Source organism: Buceros rhinoceros, unplaced genomic scaffold, assembly GCF_000710305.1.
Source record: "Buceros rhinoceros silvestris isolate BGI_N320 unplaced genomic scaffold, ASM71030v1 scaffold8694, whole genome shotgun sequence".
NCBI classification, from domain to species: Eukaryota; Metazoa; Chordata; class Aves; order Bucerotiformes; family Bucerotidae; genus Buceros; species Buceros rhinoceros.
In genome coordinates, this window is record NW_010408760.1 from 16,799 (window position 1) to 30,977 (window position 14,179).

Genomic DNA, 14,179 nt, shown 5'->3' on the forward strand with positions numbered 1-14,179 from the left:
TCCCTACATGACCAACAGAACTTTTCAGAAATTATTCTCCACTACAGTATCTGAGACTATCATTCCCACACTTACTGTTGTAAATTTTGTGATCTGTATCACGCACAGATCGTCCAGGTGTGCCTCTTCTCAACTCCAGACTATACAAGGGTAAAGGAACTGCCACCTTGCTGATCCAGAATGGTAATTTCTACGTACACCTAGCCTGTATAGAATTACAGAGCAAAGAATCCAAACTCTTTTCAAGTAAGAGTCTAGTGCTACATCTACTTATAAAATTCATTTTAAATTCTATTTGTGTTCTTATCTGTGCATATCAACCTTGGCATTTAAAGAACCATGACATTCAATCCATATACTAGAAACCAGAATCAAAAATAAGTGTCTTGCTGCTTCTTGCAACAAAATAATTTATGGAATATTTAAATGTTCAATAATGTTCAATAAGCAGTGTAAGAAAATAAGCAGTACTTTAAGAAACTCTCAAAAAACCAGAAAGCTCTCACCCAATAGTGAATTAACATTTCTATAATTTACATTAAGCAATTATTAAACAAGCTCTCAATCATTTCATGAAGTGTCACTCAATCAAATATTTCATGGCCTGTTCGTTTTGAAAAAAAAAGACTTCAATTAATATGACATGACAAATCTGCCCAAGAAAAGGCAGGTGCATTCTTTACTTCATTAAAAATGGGTGCCATCTGAAGGTACTCTAATTTCCAGGCATGTGAGCTGTTCGGTCACTTTGGGCCTGGAGAAAGCTGGGTGAATAAGAGGAGCAGCAGAAGTACCATAAACACTCTGCAAAAGATGCTGACACCGTGGCCCTATCTGCATTGTTTAGGCGTTCTTTACATAATCCCCATGATGTTTCCTTTCAATAGATACCTTAATTAGCAATACAGCCCAAGTGTACAACATGTGTTTATGAATATTTTGAAACATATTTGTTTACAGTTTTCCGTGATTCTCACACACTAATAAATTAACGCATGTGCTCCTCCTCCATCCGTCTGGTAGTCAGTCTTCCATTCAGTCTTCTAGGAGAAACAACTGATGCCTGCTTTTCCCTCCTCTCGAGTTGGGACAGGGCTTCGTCCCTGTTGATTCATTCCAAAGTTGCAAAACACAAACTGGTGTACAGATTCCCAACTACTGAAACTATTCTATGCAAATTTTGAAGTGATCACAAAAGGGATACTCAGAAGGTCATTTAGCCCAACCTCCTGCTCAAACATGGGTCAACGCTGAATTCAGATCAGGTTGTTTATCTAAACCTGATCTTGAATATCTCCAAGGACAGAGAGCCCACCATCTCTCTGGGCAACCTGAACTGCTGCTTAAATAATCCTCAGAGAAACAGATTTGCCTTTCTTTCTAGTTGGAACCTCATATGTTAATGATCATTGTCTCTAATCCTCCCGCCACACACTTCAGTACTCTAGCCTGACTGCACCTTCTCAGTAACCTCCTCATCAGTATGGGAAGCCACTTTCAGGTATCTCCTTAGCCTTTCCCTCTCCAAGCAGAGCAAACCCACAGGTCAGCAGTGTCAACACCTTTCCTGTAGTATTTCATATGAGGTCTAACAAGTGCAGAGTAAAATTAAATAATCGCTTCTGTTGCTGTAGTGTCCGATACAAAAGACATAGATAGTAGGATGCACTACTGACTCACTCTCAGCCTGTTTTTCACCACAACTCCCAGATCCTTTTCAGCAGTGTTGCTGTCTAAACCAGTCAATCCTCACCATGTACCACTACAGGAGTTTAGTCCTTGCAATTCTAGTTGCGGGACTTGGCATTTGTCCTTGCTGAATTCCAACAGGTTCATGTTGTCCCATTCCTCCAGCTTGTCTACATTCCCCCAAAGAGAAACCCTGGCCTTGAATATATTAACCACTCCACCCACGCTAGGATCACTCGCAAACTTGATGAGAGTACAAAATGTATTGTAGGGCTATTTAACTCTATTGTTACTCTATCTACCCAGAATCAAGAGTAAGAGAATCATGGCCTATGCATTTTTTTTAATAGTTGTACAGCTTCACGGGCAGTTGAGTCAACTTAACTGATCATTATGACTGAAAAAGATGGTCTAACTCCCTGCCTCATCAGTCACCGTTCCTGTCCTTCCCCTGCTCCTAGCTGCAGAGTCCTGCTCCCTGCCTGGCACTTGTTGTGACACATATTTCACCCTTAACTTACCCGCTGTCAATACTGAACAGCAGGACCTTGCCCATTTTTTCTGATGAAGCTTTCAAAGATGGTGAACTCCACTGATTCAGAGATGTCTGACAAGCCCCCAAAATGAGAAGTGGCAGAAGCACACAGCAGGAGAGGATCTGACTGACTGTTACACTGTTCCTTAGTAAACTACCCTCAGAATGCCGGGTCTCAGACACCAGGCCAAGGAGGATGGTCCTGTTCTCTCTGTCCAACAACAGACTCCTAAAAGCCACAAGCTCTCCCAAGCCCTTTTAATAAAAGGGAGGACAATCCATCTTGAATTTCTGGATTTTGCAGCCACTATGAATACATTTCAATGATTTACAGCCTTTTTACCTCAACAGGCACTGCTGACTCATTTTCTCTGCCTATTTCTCCCCAATCCTCATTCTCTACAGAGAAACTTCTCATTATCTGTACTTTCAATGTCACAATCTGACCTTATGGCAGATTCAGCGTAAAAGACCTGGGTATAACTTAGGCAAGAGGGTAATTCACAGAAGGCAATGTTCTTTTACTTGAAATACCTCTGGAACTGTAAATCCAACAGCATTACGGAAAGGTACAACCATTAAAAGCAGTAATTATTCTTCACATACTGAGTACACAATTTTTAATTTTACATGGTCTGTGGAGAGCTATAGGTAAGTCATCAAATGAGATGCTGCTCTGTCAAATTCATTCATACTTCTTTATTCCATTCCTTGACTCCAAGTAGTAGCAACTAAACTTCTAAAATACACATTATTTTAAACAAGCTTCTCTTCCCTCAACTGCTTCATGTAGAATTAGCAATATATTAATGCTGTCAGTTTTCTATAAAGCATGGAAACTAAATTTCTAATCTTGACAAGGAAGCATGTGGATATCAATATTCTACAATTTTTTTTAAAAAAGATTTGAAAATCCAAAGGAAAAAAATCCATATAAAAATATTGCCAGAGTTTGATACAGTCAAGAGCTACATTTATTAAATGCAAAACTATGCTAGTATTCATAATATCGATCAGATGCCTCCCTCCTTGGTAAACAGAATGAAACGTAATTTATACCAAACTTTTTGCCAATGTGTAATGATGCATACAGAAAGTAAATCCACAACAGCAATTAAAAATATTTTTAAAAAACCCTCATATGATAATCCTACCAGTCAGCGTGAGTAATTTTTTCCCAAAATGTTGTAAGTTTGAGGACATTAAGAATCATCAACAACAGTATGTGAACAGCACACATACAGTACTTCAAATTGAATCAGTGGCATGTAAAACAGCATGAAAAGGTTACTAACAAAACACTCAAGCTACAAACATGTAGACTTCACACTTAAAAAAATCAGACATTCCATAGCTATTTTTACATGTCATTGCAATATAAAATGCAAATCACACCAACATTTTGTTGAAGTTAAACATTAAATTAGCCTTCAGAAACCTGTATCTCTCCCTCTCAGACAAATCTATCAGAGTATCCTACTTACTCTCTAGATGGTAGTTTTTAGAGAAACCCAGGATGTCTGTTATTAGTACAGTTAAACATTTTAGCTTCAAAAATTATCACAATTTCCCTGCCTACATTTAGAAAAAACCAAGTTGTACTAAGAAAAGTAATGGCCTCCAATGGATAATTTCTTAAAAAATTAGCAGGTTTGGGTTTGTTAGCACACCATATCACAGCACCATTACTTCTATACAAAAAGAGCCACTACAATTCTTAAAAATCAAAACTGAACTCTAGTTTCCCTGCTAAATACACTTCCATAAATCTAGTTTGCAGAAAACAAATACATTTCAAAAGTTCATTTCAAGTGTTGTAATAAAATGACCTTCTATTCAGTCCATCAGGGTAAAGCAACAAAATATGCCAGAACAACTGTATCATCAGAATCTTCTTTTGGAAGCCCATAACTGAAAACAACTGCCAATGTCAAAAAGTCAAGAGCAAGCTACATACTGATTTGCAAAGAACATGACAGGTACAAGCATACAAACATCGGCAGCTTATACATTACGCTGTCACTAACGATAGAAAATATAAAGTCTGTAAACAGTCGCTCGTAAGATTTTTATCAGAAAATAAGTTTTTCTGAAAACTTTATATATTTATACCAAGACATTTAGTGGAAAAGCTGTTAACTCACCACTATTGAGTTCCCCGAAAGATAAAAACTCTTCCTCTGACAACCAAACAAAAGATTACTCATCCTGCTATAATTACAATAAATTAAAAAATGAAAGGCTTGGATAGAGAAATGGGTTCCCAAAATCATGGACAATGTGTAAACACACAAGCAAAGTTTGTTTATAGTATTTAGTCAAACTTTCTTTTTCCTTTATCCAGAAGTAACAGTGCTACTAAATTTAAGATAATTTTACATGGCAGTATACAAAAATTTTTTAATCAATAGGTTCCACCAAGAGAAAGTATTTCACGCTATTAGTGTTTTGTATGATTAGTGTCAGCAACAGCACAGACTGCTGCTGAAATTGAGGCTCTCATACACACCAACTGCTTACCAGGTTTAGATCTGCTCAAGTATTAACCCCTTTGCTCCCTCCGTTTCTATCCCTTTGCTCCCTCAGTTTCTACTGCCAATACTATCGAAAGGATTCCAAAGGGATTCAAACCCTAGATTATCTTTCAAGAACAGAAATTAGTTGACTCCATAAAGCTAAACTAGCTCAGAACAAAACTTGCTGTTGGAAAATACCGAACTAAAGAGGAACACATAGAAAATACCTACACCTGTAGGGCCTGACTTAGGATCTCTTATCTCTACCAGATCTCCCTTTATCCTAATAGAATCCATATAGCTTCTTCAAAACAAGAAAAGTTGATTTATAAAAGGCTAAAACTTTAGCTCCTAGAGTTACTTTATTTTTTTCCAAATTGATCTACCAATGCACACCTTTTTTTTAATGAGGATATTTCAGAACAGTACAGTAAAACAAAAACCTGATGGTATTTTCGGCATGTGCTCAATTCTTTAGAGTTTATGGTGGAGCATGAATCCTTGAAGACATTTTCTGATACTATCTTCTCATCTAACCATCCAAAACAGGGAAAACTGTTTTTCACACTGTGTACTTTCTAGCCTCAGTCACAATTTAGATGAGTGGGTACAAAACACCGTCTTGTATAATTTCATAAGGCAGAGGTAGGGAACATTAAAAATTAAGATTAGCCCTTCAGTTTGAGATTAATCATATCTTTGCAAAAACCTTGCAATTCAGCTACAATTACATGTGGTAATACAAAGAGAAGGAGCTGAACTCCAAGACAGTACCTTAAACAGAGAAGCTAAACAAGTCAGACATCTCTAAAAGAAATAGACTGATTAGCCTCATTCAAGACGAGTTGGAAAAGACTGCACTTCTTGATTACAAAGACAATGATCATAAACACTGTATTCAGCTCAGTTAGGACTGATAGCGAGCTGACTTGCTAAGAGATAGCTCAAGTACTTGGTGCTCTCCAGGGCCAAGCAGCTGATACAATCAATAGCTTCATCAAACGGGAATGGTACCGTCCTGGACTCCAGCTTGAAGCCAACAGACCCCGACTTGCCTTCTGCAGACTGATCATCTCCAAACCTGTATTTGTGGAACTTTTTCTCAAAGTCAGTGATGAGTCTATCCCAGCCCACGATTTGAAGGCAATGCTCTCAAAGGCAACAAATGCATTCTATAAGAACACTGCTTGAAACCCAAATATTCACAAAATATTAACCCAATATAAAAATAATAATACACACCACAAATGAACTCCCACAGCCCAGTATGGAAGTTCAAAAGAACAACCAAAGCTACTTACACAGAACCCAGAGCACGAGAAAGAAAATTGCCACATGGATCAAAGTAAAGGTTTTGATCTGCCTTTACTAAGTGCTCAACAGAAACAGCAGGACCGCTACTGCCATCACAGCCACAAACAGAGCATGCAGATGGCACCATGTTTGTCCAGTTTACACATGAAATATTCTCACATATGAGAATTAAAATTCTCCAGCTTTCACTGGCTGCTCAGCAGCATGCCTGGATGAACTAACATGTACTCAACCAGCTAAAGGCAAAGCACTACCTCCCGAGACACCTCTTTTGAGAAGCCCCTCACATTTTTAACAAATCAGCAGCTTTACTAAACACGAAATTTTTCAAAGACAAGTTCTTAAAGGAGAACAGAAGTATTCAATCTTCTGGATGCTTCTGTCATTTCATTATTATGAGGGAAAAAAAGACAACGATTCACGTTCCCACACTATTATAGTTCTCTCACCTCACAAGCTAGTGAAAAACGTTTGGGAGAAATACTAGACTTCCTCTTGAAAGTCTACCACGAAGTCAAAACATATCAGACAACATTACTTTTAAGCCAATACAATTTTCTTTAGATTTGAATCTAAAATTGGACTATTTTAAACACTAATATTAAAGATATAAATTCTAGATTCTGCAAACTCTAAAAACTCATTTGGTTGTCATTATTGGTCGATGTCTGGTTTATATAGCTGTCATTTATGTACCCGTTTTTAAAGAACACAAATTCAGACAGTGACTCAGCCATAAAACTATGTTGGTTTGGGGGGTTTTTTTGTTTGTTTGTTTTTTTGCTACATACAATAGCAAACAAAACATATTAAACTGTCCATAGCACTTCTTGCCCTCCTTCCTCCTTCCCCATTTTTTCCTGGGTGAGGTGGGGAAAGCATAAGCAAGACGGAAGAAAACACAGCTCTTGCCTTTAAGCAAGGAATCAGTAAGAGGTAAAGGTTAAACCCAGATGTATAGCAACATCTCTCACTCTCAAAAGATCAGTGCATGAGGTTTCAGCTGATTTTTTTGATTGCAATAATACAGTACATAAGTTTTCAAAAACAGCTATTAGGGTCACAACCTGCAGAAGTTCTTCAGGAAACACTCCTCTTACAGATGGCAGTAAGACTGAATGTTAGTTTAAGGAACCCCTCCAGTTTTACTCTTGCTAAAACAGTTACTGTCATCTTACAGCCAAAACTGTATTGCAGAACTAAAAAAAATGTTGAGAAAAGGTGTTGTTTCACTTTATGCCAAACAACATCAAGCTGCAAAGACACATCAAAAGATGGTCCTGCTCGTGTTTCAGCTCCCATCCATCAGTTTCACATTCTCACTTGCTTCAAATACAGCAATATAGTATTTATGCAACTCCAGAGCAGGTAAGACTGACACACTAACTGAAAACTGATGCTTGCCATCTTTAAAAACAAAAAAGAGAAGAAAACAAAACCAAACAAAACCCAACCACAGGTCACTCCCAAACCACAAAACAACTCCCCACTCCTAAATGCAGCCTTCTCTTGGACCAGCAAAATCATCCTACTCGCCTCTCAGTCACACTGTAAATAGGCTGAAAGCAGGGACAAACACACAGCCAGGGAGCCAGAGAGAAAGGGGAAAGAGAGAACCATAATGTGGAATTTCGCCCTAGTGCAAACACATACATGTTAATGTTTTACATTAACCTGGAAATCTGCCAGTTACATTGCTTAACGTGTCTTCGAGTAGAATTACACAGTACCTAGAAAAGAACTGTTTCTGTCTCTGTAACAAGTTAAAACGCAAAGGAGGTTTACTGGCAAAACAAAGCAAGCAAGCTAATTAAGCCATACCAATAACCTGTTTTCTGCAACTGGAAAAAGTTATTTCAGAGCTTTTTAACATACGAAGTAAAGCACAGTAGCAACAGTGAGACATGTGAGACTGGGATGCCATTGGCATTAGAAAGAAAGTTTTTTAAATTACAGAAAACAAATGATAAAGCTTCAAACGTTTCTCAAAAAGAAATTAAACAGTTGTGTAAATAAAGACATAGGACCATCATATATTAAGCATACAATTCAGAGAACATATTCTTCCCTTAAAATGTGGTTTTCCCATAATTATTTTTTCTAAGATAACATTCTGAAAGTACTTTAAAACAGAAAACGAGAGGCTCTACTCGTTATGCAAAGTGGGACAGTCTTTCCTCCAAGAGTTCTCCTATCTTACCTGTATCTTCAATGAATTGCACACATTTTTCAACAAACAGAGGTATCGGTTTCTCAGGTGTAACCAGATCCTGTAGGGGCATCCCAAAGTAATTACTTTCCCAGTTTCTACGGATTGGAGGATTGAATGTCTTAGTTTTCTTTTTCGGCTACAACAAAACAGAGTTATTTAAGTGATATTCAAGTAATATTTTTTTCTAACTCATATTGCAACCATTCAGTAAAAACAAACAGATCCCACATCTATCAGACACTGAAATAGCCCTGTGGCAAACTGAATAAAAACAAATGTACTTTTAAAAGAGTATACATTGGATATAAAGCACTCAAACAACTTCTAACAGATTTGGTCAGTTTTGTATCATGTTAGGAACAGGATGACCCAATGTACCAGTAATTGAGATACCACAGGAACAAAAATAAACACACTACTTGTTCAGAGTGCTACGACAAGTCTTTATGCAGTAACTTTCAGCACCATTCACAAAGGAATCTACATGAATCACATCTGAACCACACCTCTATAGAAATTTTTTTTACGATAAGATTGTGTAGTTTCATAACACCAAAAAAATGAGCATCTTCTGTACATGTCTCATTACAGATACTAATGATCTCTATATTACAGCTCTGCTAGAAACACAATGATGCAGACACTCTTATCACCCAACTGAATCTAGTTAGATGAGGTGTTTAACAGCAAGTTTTCTTGCTTTTTTTATTTTTTTTTTTCTTTTGTGATACGGACCTTTATCAGTTCAACTGATAAATCACCTCTGGATGATTACAGGAATTATATTGTATCAGATACCATGTTTCATCTTTAAATGTTGATGAATATATTCAGTGTTGGTCATATAAAGCGGCAGCTGATTGGCTGTAGGTTAGCAACTGAATGAACATCACCTATAAAATCTAGCATTTTATCATTAAGTTTATATGGAGTAAAAAGTTAGTTAAAAGCAGTTACATTTTCATATAAAAGCTCTTCAGTCAACATCTAATAGTACAAAATAAAAAAAAGCACAACAGCCCCATTTAAATTCAATAACAAGGTATCTCGGTTCCATAATTTACATCTAGAAAAGTCTTGAAATTCAATATTTTTGTGTAAAAAAATGTGTTAACTTCAAGACTTTCATACCATTAAATTTACTTAATCAGTCCTTACAGGCTACCTGGAACTTCAAGTCAGTCAGTACATGACTGACTTGCCCACTGAGAATCAATGGGCTGAAGTTGGAGGAAAGTGGAAACCACAGCCTAAAGAACAAGTCTCCAACAGTCACCCCTACAGCACCTGTGAAACTTCTCCAACACTTGATTTAAAAAAAAAAAGTTAATCAAAGCCTTTCAATACCTAATTAAACAATTAAGACCTTTTGTATGGAATGTCTCTTTGTAAGACAGCTTGTGCTTCTTGAAATCAACAGCAGAGTACCCGTGACTGACCATGGTGACAGATGGCTAACAAAAAAAAAAATTAGGCTTATCTTTCACATTTGAGATTTCCACAAAAGGTTCAGCACTTATAGTTTAGAATGAAGGAACATTTACTGGAGAGTTCCTCAAAATATTAGAAATAAATTGCTCTGCAGCAATTCATTTCTCCCCAAGCTTTACATTATCCAAAAATTCAATACAATGTTTAGAAAAAAAGCTTAGGATGAAAATTCAGAGTAAACTTTTATGACTAACGAGACTATCTGAAAGCATTCTTTCCAATTGTCAACTCTTTGCCTAACTTTTATGCGTCTTGGATAAGATACTGATGGTTCCACTAGTATATGCCTTCAGATTAGAAATAGTTTTTTCTTCCCTTCTCACTGCGACAGTCCCCTGCTTTCACGTCCCCAGCACTCAACCTAGTTCACTGCCATTCTCTCTTTAGTGGCAAAATCGTATTTACTGAGGTAACATCCAGTTCAGATGAGCGGCAGCTGAAATGGCCAAGCTGAAGCTAAAGAACATGTAAAAATCAGTGAAAACAACTTTGTCAAATGACCAATGAAAGATCACTTTAGAGACACATACATTATTGCAATGAAAAAGCAAAAACTAATTGAAATTATTTTTTCCCCAAGGTGTTCAGTGCACATCCCCATCACCTTAGAATAAATGAAGCTACACTCAGACTGTGCATTTTGTACCCAGCAGATAGAAAAAGGCTCTGAGTCTCTTTGATTAAGACATAATATTAGCATAACATAATTAAGTATGAACACGTTTTGTTGGTGTGAGGGGAAAGCAATCTGGTTAATGGAATAATAAATTAGGATTTTACAGAATTTTTATGACAATTATAATACTAATGAATATTATTATCTGTGTAGAATACCTGGACAGAGTATGAAATATCAAATATGTCCACAAAGCCAGAATAAAGAATGTTTTTTTCTAATTGTCCTGCCTTTAGAAAAATGGTTGAGGGACTGAGATGCCAAATATGACATTATACTTTCACAAAAGCAGAAACGTTTCTTAGATTAATATTCTACCTGAAACAATCACTTTTCAAATTGAAGATTAAACTAAGAATTTGTCTAAAGATTTTAAAGAATAAAGAAAGAAAAAGAACTACAACCCTGAAGTCATTTGAAAACGGATATAAAAGTAAAGTAGGGGAAGAGATGATCATTGCAAGGCTATTCCATAAAGTTGCAATTAGAACTTCACTAGGCAAAGTTAGGATAATAATTTTATCAGTGATTATTAGGATAATAATTTTATCAGTGTATCCTGTCTCTGTTCTGTTCAATATTTATTAAAATATCTCCCTCGAGATTTCCCTTTCTTTTGGGGCATATAGGTGGATAAACTCTCCAATTACAGTGAAAATCAGATCTTCCTGTAAACAACAGTATCTATGCAAAAAAATACTGCAAATTAACAACAAAACTTTAAGAGACTAAAAATCCACCATGTTAATTCCTGATTTGAGACCTCCATACTTTCCTTAAGTTCCACGTCTAGACTTCTTAAGTAGTTAACTTGTTCTGAACGAAAAGTCAAAAGATCAACTGACTTCAGGAAAAAAAAATACAGATCTTATTTCTAACAAAAATAAGCTTTAGTTAAAGCTTTTTTTAATCCCTGTTTCCCACTCTGAGAAAATAGCAGTTTTTCTGATCCGTCAGTCATAGCATGGAACTTTTAAATCTATCAGTCAAGATAAAGACTATCATAATTTCTTCTCTGTAAAATTAACTTTTAAAAGTTCTCTCATGAAACAATATTTAAACAAAAACAATTAAACATTAAATTCTTCCTTTAGTTAAACAGCATCCAAAACCGGTGAATAATTTCTAAATGCCTATATTTTGGCAGAGATTTTTACCACAGGTATTTTTAGTTCAATAGTTCTGGACGCTACACCTACTCCCCACAATACAACAATCACCCAATACTGCTTACAGCGAACACTAATCTAAGCACAATGACAATTTTACATGCTGCTGCTTCATCATAGCAAAAAAAGAACTAATAGGCACCAGGTCAGAGGAGACAAGAACCAGCACAAAAGTCTTGATAGTTAATTCTAGCAAACAGCTCATAGTTTCACATACCACTGTTTCATGCCAGTAACTAAAACACGAGCCCAACACCATAAAGCTGAAATCCTTAGTTTCATATAAATCTGGGTTGGTATTTTTGTTTGTTTTCTATAATCGACTGCTGCACTACTGCTGAGCTTTCCAGCACCGATTTCACCACTTGCGTCTTGCCAGACAACTTTCTCTTCATACCCTAACAGAGGTTAATACCAAACCTTCAGCTAATCCATATATATTTTGGCAGGAAAGCATTTTAACTCTGAGAACCTGCCTTGCACTGCTGATACCAAAAGCATTTACCTGCAATACTGCTCTAATTACAGTAGTTTAATCACTGAAACGTGTGTTGCAAAAGATTAACTAACATCTGTTTAATAAAAGATAAGGTAAATATGAAAACATGTATTCTAGCACAGCACGGTATCCAATTCTTGATTTCAAAACTAGAAATATTATTAGGGGGAAAAAAGCACAAAACTGTGAAAATGTAGATTTAAAGTATACTCAAGATTAACACTCTTGACTGTAGGTACCGTGGAACCAGCTAAGCAGCCCTCACCTTCTAGAGAGAAACTACACTGAGACTTCGGCCTGTGAGTCTTGAGAGTACAATACAGTTAAATACAACTTTTACAATTAACTTAGAAAACAAGAAAAAAATGCCAAAATGACTTACGGACGGGCTGCTTCCTCTAGCAAGACCTCTCTCTCGAAGAGGATCTCCTCTTCTTTTTTCCTCTCACCTCCATCCCACCAGAACTACTGCCAGAGTTTATTCACCAAAGGGAAAATTCAGCCACTTCTCTATCTCCCATACACTTCACTACTACTACTTTAAATACAAAGGAAATTTTTTGCATGCTTCATTTGTAGTCAGCCTTAGGGTCATGGAGGGCAAAGTCAATATTTTCAGGACAATGAAAATACTTCATTAAACCACGCTCCATGAACAGCATTCCTTTTATAGGCTTAATAAAAGATTTGTAATCTCTAATTCATAGTTAGCTCTTCAGAAACTATACGACATACGAATAATGCAGATGATGGTCCCTCACATGCTCTCTTTTTTTTCCCCCTCATGTTTTCTGCCATTTTTAGAGTTCCAGCTTGTTACACTAAGTTTTAAACTACAGAGGCTCAAGAAGGCATATGGCTCCAAATATGCATTTCAAGAGTGTTAAATTTTAACAGATGAAACTGAAAGTACAGATTTTGATATTTCCTGTTCTCCTCAGGAGACAAAAAAAAAAAATTCATTGCACATTCCAGTCTGAAAGAGACAGTTCTTTGCTAAATCAACCACTGAATTTACACAGGAACAGCTGAATAAAAAAGTTGATCTCCCATGTTTACCATAGTCTAATTAAAACTGAGATCAACACACAGGGGCTATACAGCTCCTGACACTATTTCAGTAACAGTTTCAACATAACATTTCATGTAGTTCTGAAATTCTAATGAGGCAAACAAGCATCAAAAAATAAATGTCAAACCTGTACCACCTATATTATGCTGTAATATAAGTCAGTGTAAGATATGTGAGAATTCATCTAGGTGCTGGTGGAATTTTTTTTTTTGGCTGAAATACTGAGATAAGTTTTCAGATCAATGTAAAAGGCATCTTACAATCATCTTAATATAAAGGAAAATGGAAGTAAAGTACTATGCAATTGTCTTTGGAAGCAATGAATGTTCTCTGCAAACAAGGCTACAAGGCATAATGTTTTAAAGTGTTGTTTTTTACATTTAATTTAACACCACAGCTGGAAACTTCAGCCACCAAAATTAAAAAAAAAAAAAAAAAAGCCCACACACAGAACTCACCAGATCTTGAATAATAAAACTACTGACTATTGGTCAAAGAACAAAAATATTGAAACTTTTTCAGATTTAGTTTTAACAATGACACGTGAAGGAATTACCACTGGTCAGTTAATTTACTATATTGTTTACAAGATATTTGTAGTTAGGATTTGTTTTCAAAAGCACTTCAAATGATTTCTTCCATACAAAAAATGAAAGATACTCATACTAATCTTATTCCTACTTTTACAAACATATTAACAAAATAATTCTTCCTCAAGGCAAGAAGACTGCAGAATTTATTTCAGTAGTTCTGCCTTTCCCTTTGTAAAGACTTATTCAGGGTATTTGCTGCTCTTGATATGCTGGAGAGGATAAAAACTAAAACAACTAGAGTTTGTAAGAGGGGAAAAAAGTACAGCCTAAATTAGACATTCAAGATATCTCAAAGTGTTAACAAAGATAAGAGCTCTAATTTATATGGGTAAATTTTTAATACTCAATTCCATGGTAAAGATAAATAATAAGGTTATTACTTGTAGCTATATGGAATAACTACAGGTTTCCAG

General features: G+C 36.1%; 1 protein-coding gene across 1 annotated transcript in view; it reads right to left on the minus strand.

Moving 5' to 3' along the window:
• Positions 1 to 14,179, minus strand: part of ARHGAP5 (Rho GTPase activating protein 5) — a 36,794-nt gene that overhangs the window by 13,606 nt on the left and 9,009 nt on the right. The window contains exon 2 of the mRNA XM_010134965.1: positions 8,255 to 8,402. Coding sequence (XP_010133267.1) covers positions 8,255 to 8,402 — 148 coding nt within the window. The remainder of the gene's footprint in view (positions 1 to 8,254; positions 8,403 to 14,179) is intronic.